Source organism: Chlamydotis macqueenii, chromosome 2, assembly GCF_036417535.1.
Source record: "Chlamydotis macqueenii isolate bChlMac1 chromosome 2, bChlMac1.mat, whole genome shotgun sequence".
In the NCBI taxonomy this organism is placed as follows: domain Eukaryota; kingdom Metazoa; phylum Chordata; class Aves; order Otidiformes; family Otididae; genus Chlamydotis; species Chlamydotis macqueenii.
This window is the reverse complement of record NC_141557.1, coordinates 39,668,733-39,693,479: the sequence shown is the minus strand read 5'-3', so window position 1 is coordinate 39,693,479 and position 24,747 is coordinate 39,668,733. Positions and strand designations below refer to the sequence as shown.

Sequence of the window (24,747 nt, the reverse complement as noted above, 5' to 3'; positions counted from 1 at the left end):
TAGGGGACCTGAGGGACAGGCATTTTGACCTCCTTCAGAAACGTTAAGAAAATTTGTTATTTATTACCCTGTATATATAAAAAAAACCCCTGCTCTATCATGTCTGTTTAGTCTAAGACTATTTCCTTTTGTTTCCTTTGTGCATATTCAGTTTTTGTTCTTCTCTTAATCCACATTTTAGGGGCAGTACTTACAGCTGTTCATACTCTTTACCTGGCAGTGATCTGAGGGATCTTTATGGTTAACTAGGCACAATAATTTGCATGGGAGACTTTCTTATCAGAAAATGCTGTTTCATTGAAAGCAAAAATTTCCCGCAGAAGCTGTTAGGTTTTTTCTAAAGAACTGTGACAAGAATATCTTTAAGATAAGGGCAGAATTTTGGCATTTTTAAAGAAGTATAGTTTCATCTTTTCAGAATGACTTTTCATTTTAAAATCTGTTTTCAATTCTGTAGTGAAACATGGTCTCTGAAGTCGAAACTAGGGTGGGGGAAAACAGTATTTATTCACGTTCCAACTCTAAACAAATACAATGTGACGATTCCTTATGGAATGGACAGTTTGAGGCTGAACCTGCAGGAGTCCACTTTTCATCTGAATGTTTCTGTTGTCTTCCTTTGGTTCCAGGTAGAGGCAAGAAGAGTGTTGAAGCGATGAAGCTCGTATCACCACTTTTTTTTCTGAAGGAGAAGCACTTGAGTAGGCTATGCCACAGACAGCATGAACCTCATGTTGTACGTGTGGCTTTGTACCGCATAGGCTGTCTGTGCTCAGACCATAATGCTGTACTGTAAAACAGATTATCTAGTGGTAGGGAAAAATGTCTAGTCCCAACTGGAGATGCAAAAGTGCATCCATGTGTAAAAATGCACGGTTTGATTGACACTGGGGGAGTTCTCAAAAATTGTCTCAGTGAGATATGAATGGGCAAAGGTTTGTCGCAAGCTTTTTTTTCCAAACATGTTTGCTCACACTTATTGGATGTATTGCTAGTGCCTCTGGCTAAGAGATTATCTTGCTTGTGTTTTAATTTGCCTGAAAATTGAAGAAACAAATTATTTCTTCAATTTTAGTTAAAATGCTGAGCTAATTAAGCTTCTAAATTGTATTATTCTTGTACTTCCTACAAAGAAAAATACAGTAAAAATGTTGCTATGAATTTCCCAAATGTCTGGAACGTTAATCTTCCATTTAGGATCTGAACAGGTTGGAAAGACTCTTCTTTAGAAAGACATGAGACTGTAACATCATTAACTTGGATGGAGTTAGTTAGATGGTAACACTGGAATTAGTAAATATGTTAGTGTCCTGCTATTTTAAGAAATTGTAGCACACTACTCATAAAATGTAGCTTTAGACCTGCACTGCACTACATTTTTGGGGAACTGTTATGTCTCTTAAGTCAGGCTGTCCATGCACCTAGTATTTGGCAAGGATGTCTATGTGAACTTCAGGTAACAATACATACCATCAAGCACAGGCTGTGGACAAAGCCTGTCAGTGGTGTGGGATGTTATCTTAGTTTTATTGGTCAAACTGGAACTCCAAACCTTGCTAGCAGGAAATCTGTAAAAATGCTGACATTCGGCCTTCATTTTTTGTTGATCAGCAGTGTTGCATCTGCACAGGGAAAGCTATGGAGGTCTTTTTGTACAAGCTTATATAGTAACACTGGATGACTAAAAAGCATCTATGTTTTTCTATAGTAATTGTCTAGGCGTGCTGTTGTCATACATAGCACCACTGATCTACAAAGTAAATTCTGCTTTATGAGTTTTAGTGCACTCCCCTTTCTTTCCCTTCAGTTTGGCTTTCTTGATTCTCACGTTTTCCTTCTGTCATCATTTCTGCCTTTGATGTTGCCTTCTTCACAGTAAGAATTTCTCTACACATGCTCTTCAAGAACTCTTCCCAGAGGGTTTCTGCCACTCTCCATCCCTCTGCTAATGGGTTAGATGGAAATAGTTAATGTTGACATTCCCAAATGTTGTCCAAAGGTTTTTCAGTTAAGCTCAGTCACAAAAGTGGTTGCCATTGCTTCAGGTTTTCTCTTGCTGCGTCTAGAGTACAACTCTGCACATGTTAAATGGAAAGAGTAGCTAATTTTTGTGGCCATAAACATTAGATAATTTCTTTCAAGCAAAAGCTCAAATTTCATGATACCTATCACATGCTCCATCATTAAGGGACATGTCTGACGCTATTGCAAAAACAGAATGCAGCTGTGCTCCTGAACATACTCATTTTCTGTGCCTCTGTAGCCAGGACTGTGGTAGATTTTAAACTCTGTTCCAGAGGCTCAAGAGTCCCAGCCAAGGTCCTGCAGAACTGGCTGATTTTTTTCCTTTTAAAGCATGTTCTTGTCCCCAGATGACTTTATGCAGCACTGTCTGGCAGCGGCAGGTGGGTGAGTGCCTGGTCATGCTACAGAGAAGAATCACAGAATAGAAACACTTCATCCTTTGTGGCATGGTCTTCTAGAACAGTATGGGCTAGAGATGCTGTTGCTGTAGGTAATCCAAACCTGCGAGGCTCTCCTCCATAGCACTGAGATAATATACTTGATGAGCTGGGTCCCCAAGCGTAGGTGATATTTTTGTCCAGTTTGCATTTGTATCTGAGTTGTGGGATATTTAATAGTTTTCAAATTCTTTGCTGTTGCCAAGCAATGCTCACCTTGGCACATCTGTGTGATGCTGGACAATCTCAGGTGCAACCTAGAGATTTCTTAGTGAGGTTTTTATTAGCAGGAGTGACTTCTTCCCTTCATGGTCTGTAAAAGCTTTACATGAGAAAAATGAAGTATGTCCAGCATCTAAAAAAAAAATCTCTGTAGGTCTTTCCTCTTCAGAGGGGGTAAGATTGGCCTGTTCAACACTACCTTGTCACCATTCTGACCTGTTAAATTTATTTTCACACTGGTTTTGTAATAATTCCATGGGAATGTAGCAGTTGCCAAAACAATGGCAATCATGAAATACGTGATGATTCTATGCTGGTGAGCTATGGAAAGCAGAGCTGCTTGCCCTCTGCTTTTCTGTTGCCCATATCCTTATCTGCTGCATGGGAAGAGTGATTTGGGTACACTCTTACATTGGGGTAAATGTAGGAATTACTCCAAAAATGGCAATTACTCTAGGGAAAACTCTAGCATGAGATGGGAGTGAACCCTAATCCAATACCTTTAGTTTACTAGTGGGTAATGTTTTCCTTTCAACGATTCTTGGTGAAATGCTTCACAGAGGAGTTGAAAGCTGGCAAAAAAAAATACTGTCTTTGAAAATTTGGGTCCAGCTGATTTTATACCCAGAAGCAGAGGTGTGGATGATCTGCTACAACTGGTTAATTAAATCCTATGCTGTTAGCCCTCAATTAGACACTTTGAATTGCAAACCTTGTTAGCAGATTTGCTGGCCAAATATGGAGAGATTCCATATATTGTTCTGACTGCTTTGTTATCTGGGCTCTTAAAGAATGTATGCAGCTTGTCTAATGAAGTGTCTGTACGTGTGAGAGGAAAAAAAAGAAACAGATTTTGGATCTCTCCCTCTGTTGGTCTGTCTGCCTGTGTCTCTGCTCAATGAGTGGGATAAAACTCCCCTTATGGGTTTTGGAGGTTTTTTTAATGTTTTTTGGACTCTTACCAGCAGGTTTTTACAGTCTGTTGCCTGCATCTCAGATTAGAAGAACACTGGCATATTTTAGCAGTTTCCTAGGATCCAAATAGTCTTTAATTAACAGGGAATTGATGTTTTGGAGTGTGACCAAAACATGGGAGACACTGGAAGCAGAGAACGGACTTAGATCCTTCCAGCTTTTAGCTGGCTGTTGCAAGGGACAAACAAATAAGTAAAAACAGAGTCCGCTGCAAGCAGGTACCGACTTATTGGTATGCAAGGAGCTTTCTTCATTTGCATTACATTCCCACAGAGCTGGTGGTTGGTAGTATGAGCCAGGAGGAGCTTTCTGCTGCACCAAGTCTGAACCAGCTCCACCCCTTGCAAGAGCAGAAAGCGTTCGTCAGGACCTTTCCACAAACAGATTTTTTCGGTGGCTGCTGAAATTGTTCTTAGTTTAGATTTGTATTGATCAACTGTTCAGGCAGCAAGGTATTTTGTGTTTGCGAGGTTTAGGTTACCTCTGAAGCTGTAAGCTCCGTGAGTGAGAATTTAATTAAAAAATCAAAAGCCTGCAAATGACATGACTTTTGCTGAGCCAAACAGCTAGTTGTTCTTTTTCTTCTGGAGCAGTTTGCCTTTGGAGGGTTGAGCAATAGGATTGGGATGAAACACTAAAATTATAGCAGAATAAGACTAGCTGAAGTTCTGAAGGCAAGTCAGACGTATGCTGAACTATTGTTCCAGATATTCCAGGGAGAGAAATGGTTTATTAGCTAACTTTAAATAATGATAGGTTGACATGTGAAGAAATTACTGGCAAATAATTATAACCATCAGCCGCTGTGTCAACTGTGCTCTTTTTCAGTAATGCAGTAATTTGTGGACAAATAAAAATGTATTTGTTTAATCCAGTATTCGCTTTTTGTTGTAGCTTTTTTTTTTGTGTTGGCTTCCTCCCTACCCCTCCCCAAATCATAGTACTTGCTGAATGTCTTCTGTCTTTTTCTACACCTAGGTGGTACATGCCAGAGCCCTGCTCTTCCAGCCCTAGTGCGTCCTCCTGCTCCACCTTTGCAGCCGTCGCTGGATATTAAACCATTTCTTCCGTTTCCTCTGGACACTGCCACAGCAGTCAATCTCTTCCCTAATTTCAATGCAGTAAGTACACTCCTAACAGTTACTGTCCACTTCAGTGAGACACAGTTTCCATGGAAGACTCAAGAGGGCACAAAGTAGAATTTTATGTACTCAATTAAACCTGGAATATCCTCTGCCTTACTGAGGGCCAAGTAGCTCTTTCAGGCACACTGGTAGGCCGTAAATTAAAGCCTAGCTGAGTGTTAGCCAGAAGTAATGTAGAAGGAAAAAATTATATGATTCCAAGTGACATGCAATAAAGTTGCAGGTCATATCCAGTTCTAGGGCTTGTGAGTTTCCCCCTCTTAATTTAAGATGTGCAGTTCACTACAACTCTCAGGGAGTGAAGCTCTCAGAGTGATGGCATTCTACATCCTGTGTCCAACTGGTTTCCTGAGAAATACTTAAAATTTACAGATTGGAGGGGCTACAAAAGATAAACCTGTCTGGGCAATTAAAGTAAGAATGAGAGTGGCATTAGCAGGTATATGAGCTATGCATTAGCAAACAATCCACTGTGATTTTTTCAGATTAGGGTATTTTATTTCTCAGGGTTTAGGTTACCACAAGGTTAGGTTTCTCTTTAATTTTTTTTTAACTTAGTCATGCTATCTTTGACTATAGAAATCTTATTATTTTTAGATATTTTCATTATTTTACTGACACATATAATGAATGTTTCGATTTTCCTGGTTTTGGCTGAGATGTTTAATGCTCTAAAAGAAAAAAAAGATCTAGCTTTGTTTTATGTTAATTTTGACTTTACAGAATTATGCCCCTTTTTAATTTGAATGTACTCTGGGAAGTTCTTTTCCTTATTTACATATACTAGTTAGAGGAAAAAAAAAAAAAAGAATGTATGTGCCTACCTACTTCGAGAGATACAGAGAGGAGTGGAAATTGCTATGCAAAACCAATTCTAATTAATATGCAGAAATCTTAATTACAGTAATTAAGAGTAGTAAAAGAACCTGCCCATTCTAGAAGCAATTTGTAGTAATCAATAGCAAATCTTCATAATTAGGTGTTCATTTATTTACCTTTTATGGATGTTCACTTTGCTTTCAAGTAATTCAAATTAACCAATTGTCAAAAGTATTTATTTATGCAGTCTTAAATTCAAGCAATTCACAGCATTAATAGAGATCAGAGAAGCTTTAAGCTGCAAGTCTTAATATGCTTGGAAGCAGTATGTCAAAGAATCATTATTACAAAGAAACTTTTTCAAATTTTAAAATGTATACAGCTGTGTAGCAACTTTTGTAAAAGTGCTAATTTTTACCAAGTTACTGACAACTCATAATGAAATGCATAAACCATTAGACTTGGTTAGTATGCTTTAGTTGCTTTTTCTTACCAGTTTTGTTTTGTGATCCTTGTTTGTATTTAAAGCAATAGGCCAGCTGGATTTTTAGAAATTATCTTCTAGAATTTCTGGTTTTTATAGGATTTTCCATAGTTCAGACTCTTCAGATTGTTTTGCTAATTGATTCTGCATAATTCAAATGTAATTATACTGATCAATTTTTAAAAATAATTGTTTATCTTAAGTTGTTCCATAAATTTGCAGTTTCTTTTACTTAAAAAGACTGACTTTATACTGTAATTATCTTGAGGGAGAGGTGGGGGAAGATGTGCCCGTATTAATTTGGAAGTAAGAAAGTAAAAATAGACTCCTATAAAAATGCTGTTATTCCCGAACATCATATTGGTGGTGTATTCTTTGGTATAAGCACTGTAACTGGACTTTACAGACACCTTGTCTCTCCAATTTTTCAACAGTTTCAACAGTTTCAATAGTGAGGCTACGAGCCCTTTTTAACATTACTCTGAAGTTTGTTCCTGTGCAAAGTACTGCTTCCTGTGATGTGTGGACATCTGCCAAGTCCACCTTTGCTGAATATGTCAGTCCTGAGTGTGAGGATGCTCTCATCAGAGCTGCTGTCACCTGCCTTGCTGCTCAGCATCTTTGCCTTGCAATGTGCCCTTTGCCTTTTCATCATGTGTGCTGACATGTGGTGTCATCCTCAGTGTTCCCATTTGCATTCTGAACAGTACAATATTGAACGCTGCTATGTTTAGCTCATATGCCAGAGCTGGTTAATGGCATCCTCCAAACATGTAGGCTAGCTGAGAAGTTCTGCATATTTCCAGAAATTCTTTCCAAGCTGACGAATCTTTTGGGGACACATCAGGTGCTCCTGAGCATTATCAGCCTAAGGAGAAGGTAATCCATGAGTTACATTAGACTTTAAACAGGATGTCTGACAAGGGCTTTAAGTGTGTGAATATGAGACAGAAAACAAATGTTTTGCCAAAAAAAAAAATGGTCTTCGTAAATATGCATGCTCATGAATGATTGTAGCTGTTGATAATGCTTTATATTCATTGACTTCATTGACAATCTTACACAGTGTTAGTGGAGAAGCATTTACGTTCTGTGGCTAAATCAAGGTCAAGTAGGTGGTCAGTAAAAGACCCAGAACTCTGAACACCTGAACCGAACATGCTCTCTCTTGTTGTTGATAAATTAATTTTACCCTTGACTGAGATGTCAAGGTCATAGATTGTGTCTTAGGAATTGAATTTCTAAAGACCTCTTGACCTTCACACAATTCCACAGAAAATAATGAGTTTGTCAGTGTATCCAGGCTACTTCCCAAGAGGCTAGAAGGAAGTCCAGAGTTTTGGCCATTTGCTGGGCACTTTTCAACAGCTTTCACTTGAGAAGAGCATGATCAAGGGGAAACTTGAGTAACAAATCAATGTTTCAGAGAAAAGAAGTGGTCTCTGGTTACGGCAATACTAACTTAACTTCAGAGTTTGACTGTGATAGGCACAAGCATCTGAGCTAATCAGCCTAAGTTTCTTCACAAAAGAGAGTGGAGAAAAATTAACAATTTCTCCCTTTTTTTTTTTAAGTGGAGAAAAATACACATAAGTAGGTTGCAATGCAAGCAGCCTATATGTCTACTTTTGACATGAGGTGAAGTGAACCCTGAAAGTTCACATTCATCTCTGCTGACTGTAATGAGGGACTGGCTCAGCTGCATCAACATTTGGTTAGATGAATCGCACATTATGGCACAGGTCATAAGCTATTCACAGCTGATACATTAAATTCTACTAAAAAAATCAGATGACAGAAGTGCTGACATTGTATTGTATGTTTTTACAGAGCAATGATCCCATTTGTCGAGCAGTTAGGCTTCTAATTTTACCTAAAGACAATCTTAAGAGATTTTGAGGATTCTGATGAACTGAGTAGAAATATTAGGAGAGGTGAAAGGAAAAGTAACTTACCAATGGAGAATCTCAGGCTCGTACATAAGAACTAACAAAGCCAAATACTGACCTTAAGTACAATGAATAATAATAGTAAGGTGTTGTATTTTCTGTCATTTTTTTTTCACTGTATGTAAGTTTATTGCAAACATAAGATTTTTTTTTTTTTTTTTTTTTTGTTACTGATGATTTTAGTCTAAAGCTAGCTCAGTTTTTACTGGCCACCTCCTCTGAGGAAAACATTCGGCACTGATTTCTACAAAGGCAAAGGCTTTCATCAGAGCAGAGAACAGAAAAGATAACATGGGGTGTGCAAACTTTGTCAGTAATATCTCTGGACACTGGGGAGAGAGAAACATAAAAAGTGAGTAACCTGAGAAATGCAAGGAAGATAACATATGAACCTTTGAACCATTCTCTTTCAGGAGGAACATTTTCTATTTATACAAGAAAGCGTAAAGCAAACATACCAATTAACAATCTGGTTAGCTGAACATTTGTAGGTGCTGTGCTCTTAATTGTGAAGCAAATGGGTACCCTCAAGTCGTGTGCAAAAAGAAATTTTAACAACGCAGCTGTTTAAACTGAAAACAGCTCACTGGTGCAGACTCTGAAGAATCACAAGTTCATTGCAAGTTTATCTGATATAAAAAGATAAATCAAGTGTATGCGATTTAAATGGCTAAATTTTATGAATGAAAGAAACTATGATGATAATTCTTACGTAGCTTTTTAAAATATGATTTGAAGATTGTCAGAGGAATAGAAGAAATTGTCTTTTCTGAAAAGTGTTTGAGATAATTTAGCAAACATTTTGTATACCTCTGCATTTTCATCTGTAGAGTGAGAAGTTTTAAGTCTGCATGCTTCTAAGAACTAGTTCTTAGAGACAAAAAGCTCTCAGCAGTTGTATCGAATACATGCTCATCTGTGAGTACAAGTGAAAGTGCTTATGTGGTGTTTCTGTTCGTGAGCCAATAGTTAGTTCCAAAGAAATTTCACAAAGCATCAAAGTCTATAAGTTAATTAACTTGTAGTAAAATATTTATATCAGTGTCTGAACCAAGAGGAAATGCTTCATTTTTCTGGATATCAGCGTCAGCCCTAACTGACTGTCCCACAGAAAAAACCTTAGTTAGATCTTTTATATACCTCCAAAGCCCATCATCCTCAAAGCACTGATGCATCAGAAACTAGGTTTTGCTTATTTTTTAAGCTCTCAGAATTAGATATTTCACCCTCTTGAGAGACAGATTTTAGTTTACAAATCTAGGTCATTTGCCGTTACTGGGTGGAAAATTAGACAATGCATTGCACTCCTTGTTTGTTTATTCTTTGAAGGATATGCTAACCATTTTCCTGGAAAATCTCTAAAAAATACTGTGTCACACTTTGTAGACTGTAATATGAGTATCATCTGTAGTGAAAAAGGTCCAGAATGTAGAAGATCTGAGTAAATGCTTTTAAGCAGAAATAGGGATGTTGCTTGAAAAGCTCCATCCTAAAGCCGGATCTCCCCTTGTTTCCAGTGGTAAGTTTCCCAAAGAAGCATCCTTTGGAAAGAAACACGATTACAGTTTTGACTAGGAAGTTATGATTTGGAAAAGCATTGGCAATATCAGAACTATGCTTAACATGGATGAAAAATGAACTGTTACACTACAGACATCTCTTTCTCATGATCCATCTGTAGTAATCCTTGTTCAGACCTCTGATTATTCCTGTTTGGATGTTCTATGCCAGGTGCAATTTTTAGGGCTTCATGATTCACCTTCCCCTGGTAGATTTCCCATGTGGGAAAGGAGAAGGAGGAGGTAACGGCGGCCGTTGCCCATGGACTAGGACTTCAGCAGCAGCTTGGGGTAGGGTGCCAGTGTAGGTGCCCATTGCTTCCTGAAAATCAACCTGTGCAGCATCCTTGCAGTTTCCAGGGCAGCACAAAGGCTGGACTCTCTATTTATAGAGGTGAAGCCTGTGTTTGTAGGTATCGGCAGTAGGCGATTATAGCTGGCTTGTTTCGCTGAAAGCTGCTTTTCTCCCCGCTCTGGGCTTGCTGTCAGGCTATGCCTGGCCTGCTGATAACCACTGAGTTAGCTCGTACAGAGCGTAGCTTCGTGATTGCTTGGAAAATGCAGTCTTGTCCAATTGCGGCCAGACAACTGATAGAAATGGACAATGTAGAAAACCTGCTTGCTGACAAGTATTTCTGGGAAGGATTATGCCAGGAAATGTGGAGAAAACCTGTCAAAAACCTACCGGAAGGCATTTTAAAAATCTTTTCCTTAGGCTCTTGTCCCAGATAGTTTTTTATCTAGAAGAGAGATATGTGCTGCAGAAATGATGTGTCAGTTTTCTGGATATTATGAATAAGATGTAAATTTTGATAGTAAAGAATGGAGGAGGAATCTGAAATACATGTTAGTTTTTCTAACTATTAGCAGCCTGAAATTTATGAAATAAACCCAGGTTTTTTGTATGTCTGTACATAATGGTTTTGGTTTATATTTTCTGACTTAATTGAGCAGAGGAGTGTAACAAGACTATTTTTCCTCATTATATAAAATTCTTTTAACTTCAGTAGTGATGACATGCTGTTAGAATGCTCTGTTTCCAGAAGAGGATAGTCAGGGGACAACACAATGGCCTCAGTTTCATGTGAATCAAAATGGAATACTGCCTCTAGAGAAGAACTTGGCACTAAAAACATAGTCTGTGCTGATTTTTAGTGTTATTTCCATGAGAAGGACCTTTATCAGGTGAAGAACTCTACCGCACCAAATTGTTAATTTTTCAGACAGAGGGGATTATTGCTTCTGGGGATATTCCTTGCATGGCTGCTTATTTACAGGTGTCTAGAAAGAGGACGTTTGGCTTGCTCTTTTCCTTTCCATAGCACTGCAATTGAGCTGTAAGATAGCTATGCTCTTCTCTATGGCTATGCTGTTTAGGAGAATATTTTTCAAAATAGGGAAGGTTGTAAAAATGATGTTTGGGTTCAGGAATTCTTTATTATAATAACATTTTCATCACTGGCCTGGACATTTAATGAAGAAGTCTGCAGGGGAAGAAGAGGGATTAGGGAATGAGCAAACACAAGAAAATCCTGGCAATTCAGATGTTTTTATTTGGTGCTTGCAAAACAGGAATGAATCAGCATCAGTATGAAATATTCAATTGATTGAATTGGCCAGATTTATTTGCTGTATATTTAAATCCTTAAGCTACACCCTGGGCGCTGTTTGAAATAACAGTAAAGCTCTGAATCTCTGATGCAGAGGGAGTGTTCACAGCTCAGGAGATATGGTGAAATTAAGCTCTTCATCTTTTTCCAGTTTTGAGTCAGTTTAGGATGGATCGTGATCTCCAGAAATACGCTGTGTGCATGTTCTTATCTCTGATCTGTACTCTATGTCACTGGCAGCGAACAGAGCTTGTATTCTGACTTCGTATAAGCAAGTATTCCTGCATCCCTCAGGTAACCTTCCCATGGTTGCCTGTGATTGCATTGCTGCTGTTTTCCTTTGCACTACAAAGCCGCTAGGGAGTAGTGTCTTAGCTGCCTAGCAGTTGTCTCCAGAATGATGGCTATTATTTTCTTTGCACTTGATGCATTGTTAAGGTGCATCCTACCAAATCTAGCCTTAATCCTTTGTAACCTCCTCTAAAAACTTTTGGCCTCTGCTTGCAACTTATACCTGGGACTCCTGCAACTTTCAACCTAGGCATCAACAAAAGTTTTCTTATTATCTTTCTCTTAGCATTACCTTCCATTTTAGCAGTACTCCTAGTCCTGTTTTTGGAATTGCTTGGATTGGGCCCATGTGAACCTCATGAAGTTCAGCAAGGCCAAGTGCAAGGTCCTGCATCTGGGTCAGGGCAGTCTCCAATGTCAGTACACACTGGGTGGTGAATGAATTGAGAGCAGCCCGGTGGAGAAGGACTTGGGGGTACTGGTGGATGAAAAATTGGACATGAGCCAGCAATGTGTGCTTGCAGCCCCAAAAGCCAGTCGTATCCTGGGCTGCATAAAAAGCAGCATGGCCAGCAGGTCGAGGGGGATGATTCTCCCCTTCTACTCCACTCTGGTGAGAACCTACCTGGAGAACGGCATCCAGTTCTGTGGTCTCCAATAAAAGAAAGACATGGAGCTGTTAGAGTTGGTCCAGAGGAGGGCCACAAAGATGATAAGAGGGCTGGAGCCTCCCATCTTATGAGGATAGGTTGAGAGAGTTGGGGCTGTTCAGCCTGGAGAAGAGAAGGCTCCAGGAAGACCGTACTGTGGCCATTCAGTACTTAAAGGCCATTCAGTACTTATAAGAAAGGTGGAGACAGATTTTTTTTTTTTTTTTTTTTTTTTTTTTTTACCAGGGCCTGTAGTGATAGGACAAGGGTCAATGTTTTTAAACTGAAAGAGGGTAAGTTTAGATTGGACATAAGGAAGACATTTTTGACTATGGGAATGGTGAGACACTGGAATAGGTTGTCCAGAGAAGTTGTGGATGGCCCGTCGTTGAAAGTGTTCAAGGTCAGGTTGGATGGGGTTTTGAGTAATCTCATTTGGTGAAAGATGTCCTTGGCCATGGCAGGAGGGTCAGACTTGGTGATATTTAAAGGTCACTTCCAACCCAACCCATTCTCTGATTCCTCACAACTTATTTGAACAGGTTTAGGATTGTGTTGCAATTAGGCAATTAACAGTCTCCCATGCTTATGATGAGCAGCTGTCACCTTTTGCCGTATAGAATACAGCAGTCTTGAGAGCTTAAAAGAGTTTGCTCGTGGGTACAAATGGTAGATACCATAAAAAAATCTATTAAAATGTTTTATTTTTATTTAAATTAAGTTTGTATCAAGGGTGCTCCAACCTTCTGTGATTGCTTTCAGTAGAAATTCAGGTTTTTAGGATGCACGTTCTCCTGGGGAAGCAAATGTTAAGATTGTCTTAAAATAGCCTAAGTTTGTGCCATTTCACCTTGCTGAACATTATAATACGTATCCTTGAATTCATCTCTGTAACTATAATGGAGACGTAGATTATCCAACCATAGCTATTTCCTGATTGCTGTCCAGTTTTTGGAATGTAATGTGCACCTTTGGTAAATCTGTTTTGATTTATACAGAAGACTTATTTCCAGTATGTGTGTTAGAGCATCACCTGTATTTGGCCTTCTCCAGCTACCATCTCTGTCAGCATTCAGCTCTGTGGCCTCATTCGAGGTCCTTACGAATGTCTCAGTGCTGGTGGTTATTTGGCAATTGCTGCCTGCAGATTGTATTTACTTTGTGGGTGAGGGTAGGATGTTGTTCTTCACGCAGGCTGAGCATATAGCATGTGCACTTCCACCATCTGTTTGATAGCTCACAGTTTCTTCAAGATTTTCCTGGCAGTATGTCACTCTTCAGTCACTCAGCACCTTGTGGCTGAAGAACAGATGTTTGTGCTGCTCCTTTTTTGCGACATGAGAAAGGGTGGACTTCTAACTAGTCTCCGCCAAGACTCATGTCCATAATTAACTGAAGTGGTTAGGAGGGCAGGAGCACCCAGTTTTTATAAGCTCATGACTACACTATTAGCTAAATGTTCCTACAGTAGGTTATGGAGTATAAATTTGTAGGTTTCCATGAGCCGTCCTGCTTGCTGAAAATGATCTCTGGCCAAAGGGCTCCACACACCTAATAATGGCACACAGTAGGCTTTGTTTTCCCTGTATTTTTTAAAATTTACTTAAGTGGTTTCTTTTATTATTAAAACAATCAATAGGATCTAAATGTTTCACATGCTTGTTTGCTTAACTGATGATTAGTAATACCAAAAAAAAAATTAGACTTTCTGAGTTATCCCATCCTGCCTTACACAGTTGCTAGAGGGCCCTGCACAGTGGGCTGACAGATAACTTGCTGTTGGAAACTCATAGTATCGAAGGCAAAGGCAATAGCACAGCCTTTACTGGGGACAGAGGGTCCCTCAGGCTTTTGCTTTGCGTGCAAATCATTCTTGTAAAGGAAATGAAATGAAGTGCTCTTCGGATTTGTCAAGACTTGATGAGCAGAATTACTTAAAACTAAATTTTATAAAGCATTTTATAAAGCATTTTAAGTAATGTTTTAATCAGTTGATGTTTACACCCTTTGTCTTAATAGCACTCAGATGAAAAAGATCAATGATTATTTTGTTCTGCAAAGACCATAAAACTTTAATGGGTTGCATAATAAGTATAACTCATAAAATCTACAGTTTAAATATGGATGGTTATTAACCTGTTTTTAAAAAGCTGCAATTAAAGTGAAAAGGAATTACTTTAAGAAATGATTTGATTACTGTAGTCTGAGGAGGAAAAAGAGTGATAAAATACTAAAATCAGTATTATTTCTGTTGATTAGAGACATTTGTAAAGATGTAAAATAAGGCATGAATCTTTTCTACCCTTAAGCATGTTTGTATTACTAACCTAGCTGAATAACTCTTTCCTGATTTTTATTTTTTTTTATTTTTTTTTTTTACAACCTGCAGTTTGTTCTTCTTAGGAGTTTCAAAGATACTTGTTGAGAAAAGCATGAGTTTACATGACAGATAATTTTACACACAGTAAATATGTTCCTAAGCACAATTACCTCATTAATTGCTTATTCATAGCATGCGGTAACAATACTGCTGTTATTCAAGAACTTGTCTTAAAACACCCTTACTTTTATCCTTTATAATAATTAAAAGACTTGGGGCTCGCTCTTTCACACTCTTCTTAGTCTAAGTAGCTTGGGCTAGTAAGTGGCACACGCTGAAGAACTCATTTATCTGGAGTCATTGTACAATGCACTCTGATGGAATATTCTGTAATGCTCATGTCTTGTCTAATTTGTTTTATCCTAACATTTTTTGATAAGGGAAGAAAATCCCCAGAGGTTATATATTGGACTTGTACAGTAGAATAGGATATAGAACTCCAGATTCTCACGCAACTACTGTTTTTCCTGGCATCTTTCCTTTGGCTCTACTGAATCCTTAAAGTAATACTGTGTAACTACCCATACAGATTAAATTAGTAATCAAAATAATTCATAAAAAATAGTACAAAAGCTCATATCTCTCAGGAAATTAGTGTTTCTCTTTTAAGTACATTGATTTATGTAAAATAGATGAGTATCAAATTCTTACTATTTCAAATAATATAAGTCAACTGTTTTCTGTCAAACATTCTATTTTGTCCAGAGTTAAATGTTTTGTGATGTCATGAGTAAAAAGTTTTAGATGACATATTACATTTGCATATTACCTTTTATCAGAAGGAATCAAAAATGTTAAATGTATTGTATAGTTTCCTTATACAACAAAACCGATCATGTTCAGAATTAAATGTAAAAACTTTCTTAATGGCTCACGATAGAAGGCTAGATAGTCTATAACTGAATGAAAATGGCAGATAAGAAGTAAAAAGTTACGTAGGAAAGAGACATTCTTTTTTACAGTTAGAGGTGGTGTAGAACCTGCTGGAAAGTTCCTTTCAGTAGTTTGCTACTGTGAAATTGCTAGGATGTTTGAACAGCAGAGGGAGTGATCCTAACAAATAGAGGCCATGGCAAGAGTTCCTGCAGTTGAACAAAATAACCCTGAGAAGGGAATATTTGAAAAACATTTTAGGGGCCTGGTATTACTTCAAGTTATTCCTGGGACATTTGTCAAGAAGGCAGAAGGTATAAACCTGCAGCCTTTACTTCCTTTATTTCTGTGCTGTTTTCACTAGGCTCATCTGTAGTCCATCACACCCGTGCTTTGTTAAAAATCCAGGGAACTATGTCCACCATACAAAGAAAACAGTATAGGCTGATTATCAAGGGGTTTTTTTTGTTGTTGTTGTTCTTGAGCTAATCGTATCTCCACTGTCAGAGAAGTTAAGTAGTTGATCTGATGACCCTATGCATCTTTAGTTTCAACAGGTAGGGCAGCTATGGTACCTGAGGGTGGTGCCATAAGATTATAAAAAGGTTACAAAAGCCAGGACCAGGCCATAGCATTATCTGTTTCTATAGCCTTTTTCCGAAAACTTGCTGAAGAGTAGAGAACACATATCACAACACTTGTCACACTATGCCTCTAGTGAGGTATATTTTAGGAAGTTCTTGAGCCAAATGTGTTGTCTTGGCATGTGATAGCCCTCCATGAGGTAATATTCTGAGCTGGGTGGAATCAGCAGGAGAGTTTGTTTATTTTGACTACTAACGAGGTAATTTGAGTTTCCTCATTCCCTTCTCCAGACAGTGCCTAATATATCCAAGCAGGGAGATACGTAGGAAAATTTCTTTGGGCAGCCTAAGTAGTAGGAAGAGATGGGAGTATATGAACTATGACTTGCTATAAACAGTAGAAGTCTAAGGACAATTTTTAAGGTGTAATGCTTGTTGAAGCTGGAAGTGAATGAAGAAATGTCCGCCACCTTACTCATATTTTGTGTTTGAAATGTACTGATTTACTAATGGATCCAGCCCATTACATTATTGGTATTGCTAGGACTCAGATGACAAAGATAAATCACAGGGGTGATGCCTGAGTTATTTATAGCAGGGCCCTCCCAAATGGCACTATCAGCTGTGGGAAGCAGCAAAAGCTATTGTTGGTGTTACGAAGTAACATGAGAGAGTGGTGCCTGGGAGAGGAGCGGCAGTGCAGAGACTAACAGTGAAAGGACTGGAAAACACTGGATATATGGCTTGGAAGAGAGGTGAGAGGAAGAGCAGAAGGTTTTCAAGAAGAGAAACTTAGAAATATCTCAGAACAGGTATTTGAAAGATGTGTTTGCTTCACACACACATGCACACAAAAAAGTAATGGTGGAAACATTTCAAAGCAAGTTAAAGTATCCAGTTTCCACTTAACGAGTCTTTATGCCTTTGTTCCTGGTGGGGAAAAGTTCCTTTCCTTTTTAGTTACATACTTTTCCCAGGAAATTAATATCTCCTGAAACGTTTGGGGCAAGTTTGTTCTCTCTAAATCTATCTTATTTATTTTCACTTTATGGAAGCTATGTCTGCTTGAAACCTAATTATATTTTTCATTCTAAATTTGAAAGAAAAGGGAGAAATTACCTTGGTACTCACTGAAAATATGTCTCAAACTGAACTAAAACATGCACAAAATTGAAAAGAATGTCTGCTTCTGAAATCAGAGAAAATCCTTCTTTATGAAATGTCATAGCTCCACAGCTGTTCACTGTCTGTTCCTCAGTAAGGATTCCCTTATGAAGGGGAATTGTTCCTAAATTTGTGTGCACAAAGAGGATAGCATGTATTTTTGGTCTTAAGCACCATGCCTTTCTTTTCCATTAAGCAAAGAAATAAATAAAGAAGTCTACCTTAGCAAATACTGTGCATGCATGTCTCCTCTGTACTGTCAGGAAAAAAATCCCTTATCTCTTCAAACAGACTGAGTTTCTAGAATGTGGGTAGATGTCTGTTTCAGATGACACTGAATTGCACAAAAAAAAAATGGATCTGAAGATTAGTTTTTATTTTCTTTTATTTGCTGGGGTCCCAGCATTCAGTTGATTGGGAAAAGCTGTGTTTCGTTTAGAATTATTCCCTTTGGCTGTTTCTTCACAAACTGCTGCAACTTTTTCAAAAGTCCTTCAATTTCTTCTTTAGAAGCTACTGTGATACAGCAAGAGATTTGGCACATAAATTGATGCTGATAGTTCTCTCTGTGAGAAGCTAAATTTAGTGTCCCTTGAGCAATTCAGGTGAAAGTACAAACAAGCAAAATTCTGTGGTTAGTAGCATTTGTACTAATACAAGGAAAGTATTAACTTTGAATGTAAACAAGTAAGAGAAGGCAGTGTTAATTTTGGTAAAATGAAAACTTTCTTCTCTTCTAGTTTGATGAGAAAAAGGCAGAATCTAACCAACTCAGAACTCAAAAATACAGAACATGCAACATATAACGTGTTAGGATTCTCATCCTTACTCACTTCTGTGATTTGGTTATCATCTCTGCTTCATACTAGTTGGGCTCACAGGAAAACTCTATAATATTTTATCTACGTTTCTTAAAACAGCATTTCTGTGGACCAGAACATGACAGGAGAAAGGTTGAGAAGAACAACTTCAAGTTCAGTAATGAACATCTTAAATGTTTCTTAAGCTTTTCAGTAAGACATAAGATTAATCAGTAAAGCAAAAAGCCACTTAATACTGCAATAATGTATTATTTACTGTATAACTTCTCTTAAATAAGAGGAGGATTAACAATCATCTGCTTTGGTCTTTAGCTATCATTAACAATGTTTAAGTCTTCAACCTATGCAGGGATTTAAGATGATTATATAATGAGCCGATTTTTTAGACAGCTACAACTGGTGATAAGCACATATTATTCCATGCTTTTGAGCTATGCTAAGAAATTATTGTCTTGCTAGGCTTTTGTCAGACAACCAAAGCAGGTTGGTAGAGATCAGTAACTTCTTCAGCAAGATGGGTCTTGACTGGTTCTGCAGATTGCTCATCCACATTAGCTAATGACAATTCCCAGGGCCTAGTCAAGCAGCTTCTGACTTTGGAAAAATAATTTCTCCCTTTTAATGCTCTGATTTACTTCCCATTTCTGTAACAGGGAGTGATAGTGCATTCATGCCCTTAAGGCTCTGTTTTCATGCTCTGCTTGATGCTTTGAAAACAGACTAATATTCACAGAAAGTTTGGAAAATGTAATGTGCCTGGTGAGTCCTACAAGTGATAAAGGTTTACAGATATTTGGCCTATGAAAGTTTTTATGCTTCTATCAAAAGTGCTTTTGAGTTATAACCCACTGATCCCTTCCCCCTGCCAAACTCTACAAAATATTTATCAGTGTTAGTTATCAGGGTTTGTCAGTTATGACTACTTGATACCATCACCTAATTTCTGTTTTCATGTGAATATCTATCACAGCTATGCTTAAAGCAAGATTATGCCTTAATGCCTAAAGGCATAATTTTCATTGCTCCATCCAGATAAAAACAAATATGATTATATTTAAGTCCTACTGTTTAATCTGTACTTGGACTACCTCATTGGTTCATCTCTAGATAAACAGGTCAAAATATTACATAAAAGTAAAGATTTTTAGGTTGTTAAAAAGTTTATCTGGAATCATTTACTGCAGCAGTCTATAGGTCTTTCTAGTGATGTTGAATATTCCTCCCCCTTTCCTATACCTTTCATCTCTATTGCAGTGTCTTCCTTAGAAGCATATGGCTCTAACTACTGAGCTTTGCTTAACTTGGTATGCATATCTGATTTTTATTGCCATCACTGTCTGCTGGCTCTTCCTTAGGTAGATGGTTAATTAAAGGAACTATTTTGAATATATTCAGATTTAGCCTTCTAATCAATCTTAAGGAACTGATTTAAACAAAGAATGCAAATGAGTATATTTGATCTATGAAGACAAATGGCTCAATCCAATTGTGTCTTAGACCTCAAATTCATATTCATGTAATGATTTAAAAGGGAAGGTGGTAGACCTCCATAAATTTAATGGCAGGAAGAACAAACAATTAGACTTGTCTGACGTTAACTTGGAAAAAATAGATAGAGTTTGGTACAGAGTGGGGAAAATCAATGTTGAATCAAATTACCAATATTTTAAGTAAGAAATTTACAGTCATTAAATAAAATTATTTGCTTTAATGATAATACCAGATAAAAAAATCAGTGCTGAAAAGTAGTATATTTAAATATCTTAGTAAGATATTTAAATCTGAAATATTTAACTTGAGACTACTCCAATATAAAGCAAAAAAAAAAAAAAGTCTGGCTTTGTATTCTCATTTCTACATTCTTGACAAGTCACAGTATGCGCCTAAATCCCTAGTGCAGGAGGATATAACCAAATCACACTATGACCTTTCTTGCAGAAATTTAAGTTAGAGTGGATGAGATGTATCTAACTTGATGTCTAAAAGCAAAGTGTCCAATCTGAACCAACTGTTCAGTGCCTTCGAGAGACAATATGGAAAGATGGGTAGCCACAGAAAACAACTTATCTCATATGAGATGCTTACCTGGGATGGCATTAACCATCTGCAGAAGGCACTTAGCTGCAATAAATCCTATACCAACTGTGCTGTCTTAAAATGCTATATCTCAGATAGCCAACTGACACAGGAAATTCCAGTTATAACTTAGGAACAATTTTTTTTTTTTCCCACAGTGAGTGTAGTCAAACCCCATACTGGTTTTCCCAGGGAAGCTGTAGACTTTCTATCCAAAGAGATACTAAAATCTTCACTGGACAAAACACTGTGTGAGGACCTCAACAAGGCTGCCAGTTAGTGCTGCATGGAGAACTAGGGAGCTGGAGCAGATGACATTCAGAAGCGTTTTCTCAAACTAAATCATTCTATGAATTCTAAAGGCAAAGAAGAGAGACTAAGACTATTGTGTTTAAAGGAGATAAGAAGCCATGAAAAGGAGGTGATGAAGAAATAACGCGGGAAGGATTCTGTCCAGCCTGAAATGCTATTGAATATTACAGCTCAAGCAATGCAAGGTTGATAGGGAGAAATCATATATTGTGTCAGATCAACAAGCTAGCTTCAAGTACACAGCTTCTTTTTTCCGCCTTCACCTCTTGCTGGAATACAGGAATCAAACAGAAGAGTAAAGGATGAGATTAGAAGTAGAGAAGGTATGTGAAAGATAATGTGTGATGTTGTAAGATAGATCTCTGGTTAAGACATGCTTTTCCTAAGTTTGTGATCATTGGATTATTGCTATTTCACTCCAGAGAGCTAAAATGAGATTTCCAGTGCTCATAGTCTTGGTTCGTCTCTGGCTGTTTATAAATGAGTGTGGGAGGATAGGGAGCAGGGGTAAAGAAAGATAACAAACATAAGGGTTGAACTCTAACAGACTGATGTACTGCCTCCTGTCTGAAGGATAACTCTCAGATAAAGTTATGAATCTTAGGACTGAGATCTAGAAACAGTGACTAGATTCTGTCCAGGCTTGGATGTATGTGTGGCCTAGTGACGGAGACTATTCAAAACCTGTTGGTGTCCCTGGTGATAGAAAAAAGAGAGGAAATGAAGTACAGATAGAAATTGGTGAGTTTTATTAAACTGTGACATCATTCCCTACTGGATATTTACAAATCATCTTTTGATCAGGAGGAGGCCACTTCTTAGTAATTGAAGTTACATTTCAGCACTAAATTAAGGAATCATAATTTCCAAGTGTTTGGTGCCTTGAAAGCAAAATAAGTTAATACTGATACTGCTTATATACAGTGTTTCAGACTTCACACAGTTGCTTCAGCAGAACCTATGCTGGTTGAGTGCTTCAATTAGATGATGAGATGTTCAGTTTGGAAAATTCACACTGTAAGGGGGAGGCTCACAATTAGAGCTTAGAGTTTGATCTGGATTCTGCTTGCCAAAACATCTGTTGCAAAATGGTGACATTGTGTGAAATTAAATGACTTTGATTAGCTTTTTATTTCAATTTAATAACATTACTATTAAAATTCAGGGGGTTTGACTTGTATGTATGTATAAAGGTATGCATTTTTGTTATTTTCCTTCAGCAGTAAAATCAGGATGTGGTGTTCCGACCACTCAGACTATTCCTATCTGACAATGTTACCAACTTATTGTAAAGGGCTGCTGTGTTTGCAGTGTGCTAACCCTATCAGTCCTCTTAGTACCCAGCACTAGGTTGCTTAAAGACTAATGCAAAGGATTAGGGAGTAGAAGACACTGCAGTGGGCACTGCATAAACCTTCCTTTTTCAGATATTAATTCACGTAGAAAATTTAAATTTATCATGGTGTGAGTTTGGCATGGCCATATAAATTCAAGCAACAAACTGTGTTCAGTCTTTCGATAGATTTGCGGTTGAGAAATAGGACGCCAGGACAATCACATTATTGGAATGTTATGTTCTGCAAAGAGATCAGGATAAATTTCTCCATGCTGGTCTGCAAAACCAACTTGTTGCAAGCAAGAGTAGATCCTACTTTCTGAACCTCTCAGTCTTCAATGATTTTTGTCCTTCAACATCCTGTGTACCTCATTTTCTCTTTGGTGGATTAATTCAGGTGCAAAGACACTGGTATTTACTTCAGGTCGTACAGGAGATAAGTGGATGAACAAGAGATTTATGTGAATCCTTCTAAACTGCATAGTGTCTGCTTGCTGTGGACTCATCTCTACAACCATTTCTTTTCCTGCACAAGACTGTGATACGGAACGGAGATCTGAAAATGGGCCATCGTCAGACCCTCAAATGTAGCATCCATTATTTTAAGCTGATTTAAGCTGGTTCTCTGCATTTCTCAAAGATACCAAATTTTCTTAAGTAGTTTGGAAATTACTTACTGGTTTAGATACATAAGACTAATTGAGTCATTTCCAAATAGTTACGTTGGCTGTAACTAATTTGATTCTGCTTGATGGATTTTTAGTTTTAAAAGATTAGCAGAATCTTTTTAGTAGTAGTATATTTTTGAGTACTCTTGTGAGGAGGGGACTAAAGGAGGGTATGATATCACGTTTCACTGCGCATATTTGCTTTAATCTGTATGGGTTATAACATGATAGGATTTACGTGTGTCCATTATAGCTTCTTAGTATTGCTGCAGCCCCAAATAGAAGTCATCTGTCTTTTCTAAAACAGAGGTTTGTTAAATGTTGTTAATGGTTATGTCAAACAAGAATAGATTTAAATAAAAATAGTCAAATTGCTTATCAATCCATTTTTCTCCCAGAGATAGTGAATAAATTCTATGAGAACTAGTTCACTTTTCCCACTTGAAAACATGACTGGAGTTTAAGTTTAGTGTATTGCCACTTAGACAGACATTCTACTTGGCTCTCAAACGAAATTATTTTGATAATACACACTTATTACAATAAAATCCTTTCATTACTAGTAAAAAAAAAAGTAATAAAATAGGTATTTTAACTTTGTATTGTTCTGAAGTGGGACCTTCAGCAAACTGTATCTTGCATTTGAACTCCCATTATGCACTTGATGTAGCATGCTAGTCCTTGAGACAAGGCCACATAATCTTCTGTGTAATATTAAATGGCTGAATACATCTACTGTTCTTAGAGAACATGAGTTGGAAAATAAACCTATATCAGACCCAAAAAGTTTGGTGGCTTTCTGTCCTTAATTCAAACATATTCTCCAGCAGTTCACAGGGAATTAATTTTTATCTAAGATTTACATAGCTTGATTTACTTTATATCTATTTCATTTTTCTTTTAAAAAATTTGTTCAACTCTCTCTGTATTGAAATAAATACAGATGTTGGATGATAGAACAACATAAGAATTATGTTATGGAATCATAGAATAGTTAGGGTTGGAAGGGACTTTCAAAGGTCATTTAGTCCAACCCTCCTGCAAGAAGCAGGGACAGCTTCAACTAGATTAGGTTGCTCAGAGCTTCATTCAACCTGGCCTTGAATGTTTCCAGGGATGGGGCATCCACCACCTCTCTGGGCAACCTGTTCCAGTGTTCCACCACCCTCACTGTAAAAAAAAATTTCCTTATATCAAGTCTGAATTTACCTTTCTCTATTTTAAAACCATTACACCTTGTCCTATCACAACAGGCCTTGCTAAACAGTTTCTCCCCATCTTTCTTATAAGCCCCCTTTAGGTACTGAAAGGCCTCTATAAGGTCTCCCTGGAGCCTTCTCTTCTCAGGCTGAACAGCCCCAACTCTCTCAGCCTCTCCTCATAGGAGAGGTGCTCCAGGCCTTTGATCATCTTCATGGCCCTCCTCTGGACTCGCTCAAACAGCTCCATATTCTTCTGTTGGGTGCTCCAGAGGTGGACGCAGTACTCCAGGTGGGATCTCATGAGAATGGAGTAGTGGGGGAGAATCACCTCCCTCAACCTACTGGCCACGCTTCTTTTGATGCAGCCCAGGATGTGGTTGGCTTTCTGGGCTGCAAGCACAGGTCACCTAAGTAAAAAAGGATGGAGTAATGTGTATCTCTTAAATTTTTCATTAGGAATAAACTAGACAAGGTGATTGTGATGAAAGTCTCTTTGGAAAAGGAGTGCATTGCAAGGAACTGTATAGAGAACAGCAGACAGAAGAAAGAATGAACAGGCAGTTCCTACCCTAAGGCAATTGTTCCTCTTCCTCCAATTCATTTACTAAGAACATTAAAAAAAAAAAACAAAACCATAACCTAAGTGTCTTCTATCAACCTGTGCATTTGTAACTGTGTATATGAGGTACTGTATCTCTGAGCTACTGGTTTCCCATGTTTTCGCATAGTAGTTTATAAGCTCTGGAATTATGCCTTTCTGCTTATGAATCCCACGGGAAAATGCACATTTTCCTTCTTGCTAACTTTATGAATATGTCATCGTGTGTCATCATTCAGTTCCTAATCTTCAAGGTGAGTTCCTCATCTTCAAGGTCTTCTTGAAGATGACTCCTCACCAGTGTCAATGATGTGACGGTGCCACTGTCCTACTCTATATGTAATTAAAACTCTGTATCTAGCAGGAACAAGTTCAGGATGTGTAAAGCCCCCTGAATTCTGGCTGATTTTGGTATCCTAGCTGACAAACGGGAAGAAAAGAGATGAATCCTAAGAATGAAGTTCAGGTTATTACAGGTGGGGAGTCAGAACAGATAGGGAGAACTCCACATCTCTCAAAATTGTTTTGTGTGTTTGTGCTGACATACCCTGGACCAATCCAGTCAAA

The 24,747-nt window shown here is 37.9% G+C and overlaps 1 protein-coding gene across 2 annotated transcripts in view; it reads left to right on the top strand.

The window, feature by feature from the left end:
* The window catches only part of ZNF385D (zinc finger protein 385D), a 439,137-nt gene that overhangs the window by 295,819 nt on the left and 118,571 nt on the right, over positions 1 to 24,747 (top strand). For both annotated transcript variants that reach the window (XM_086742663.1, XM_086742664.1), the window contains one exon: positions 4,638 to 4,780. In XM_086742663.1, coding sequence (XP_086598789.1) covers positions 4,638 to 4,780 — 143 coding nt within the window. The remainder of the gene's footprint in view (positions 1 to 4,637; positions 4,781 to 24,747) is intronic.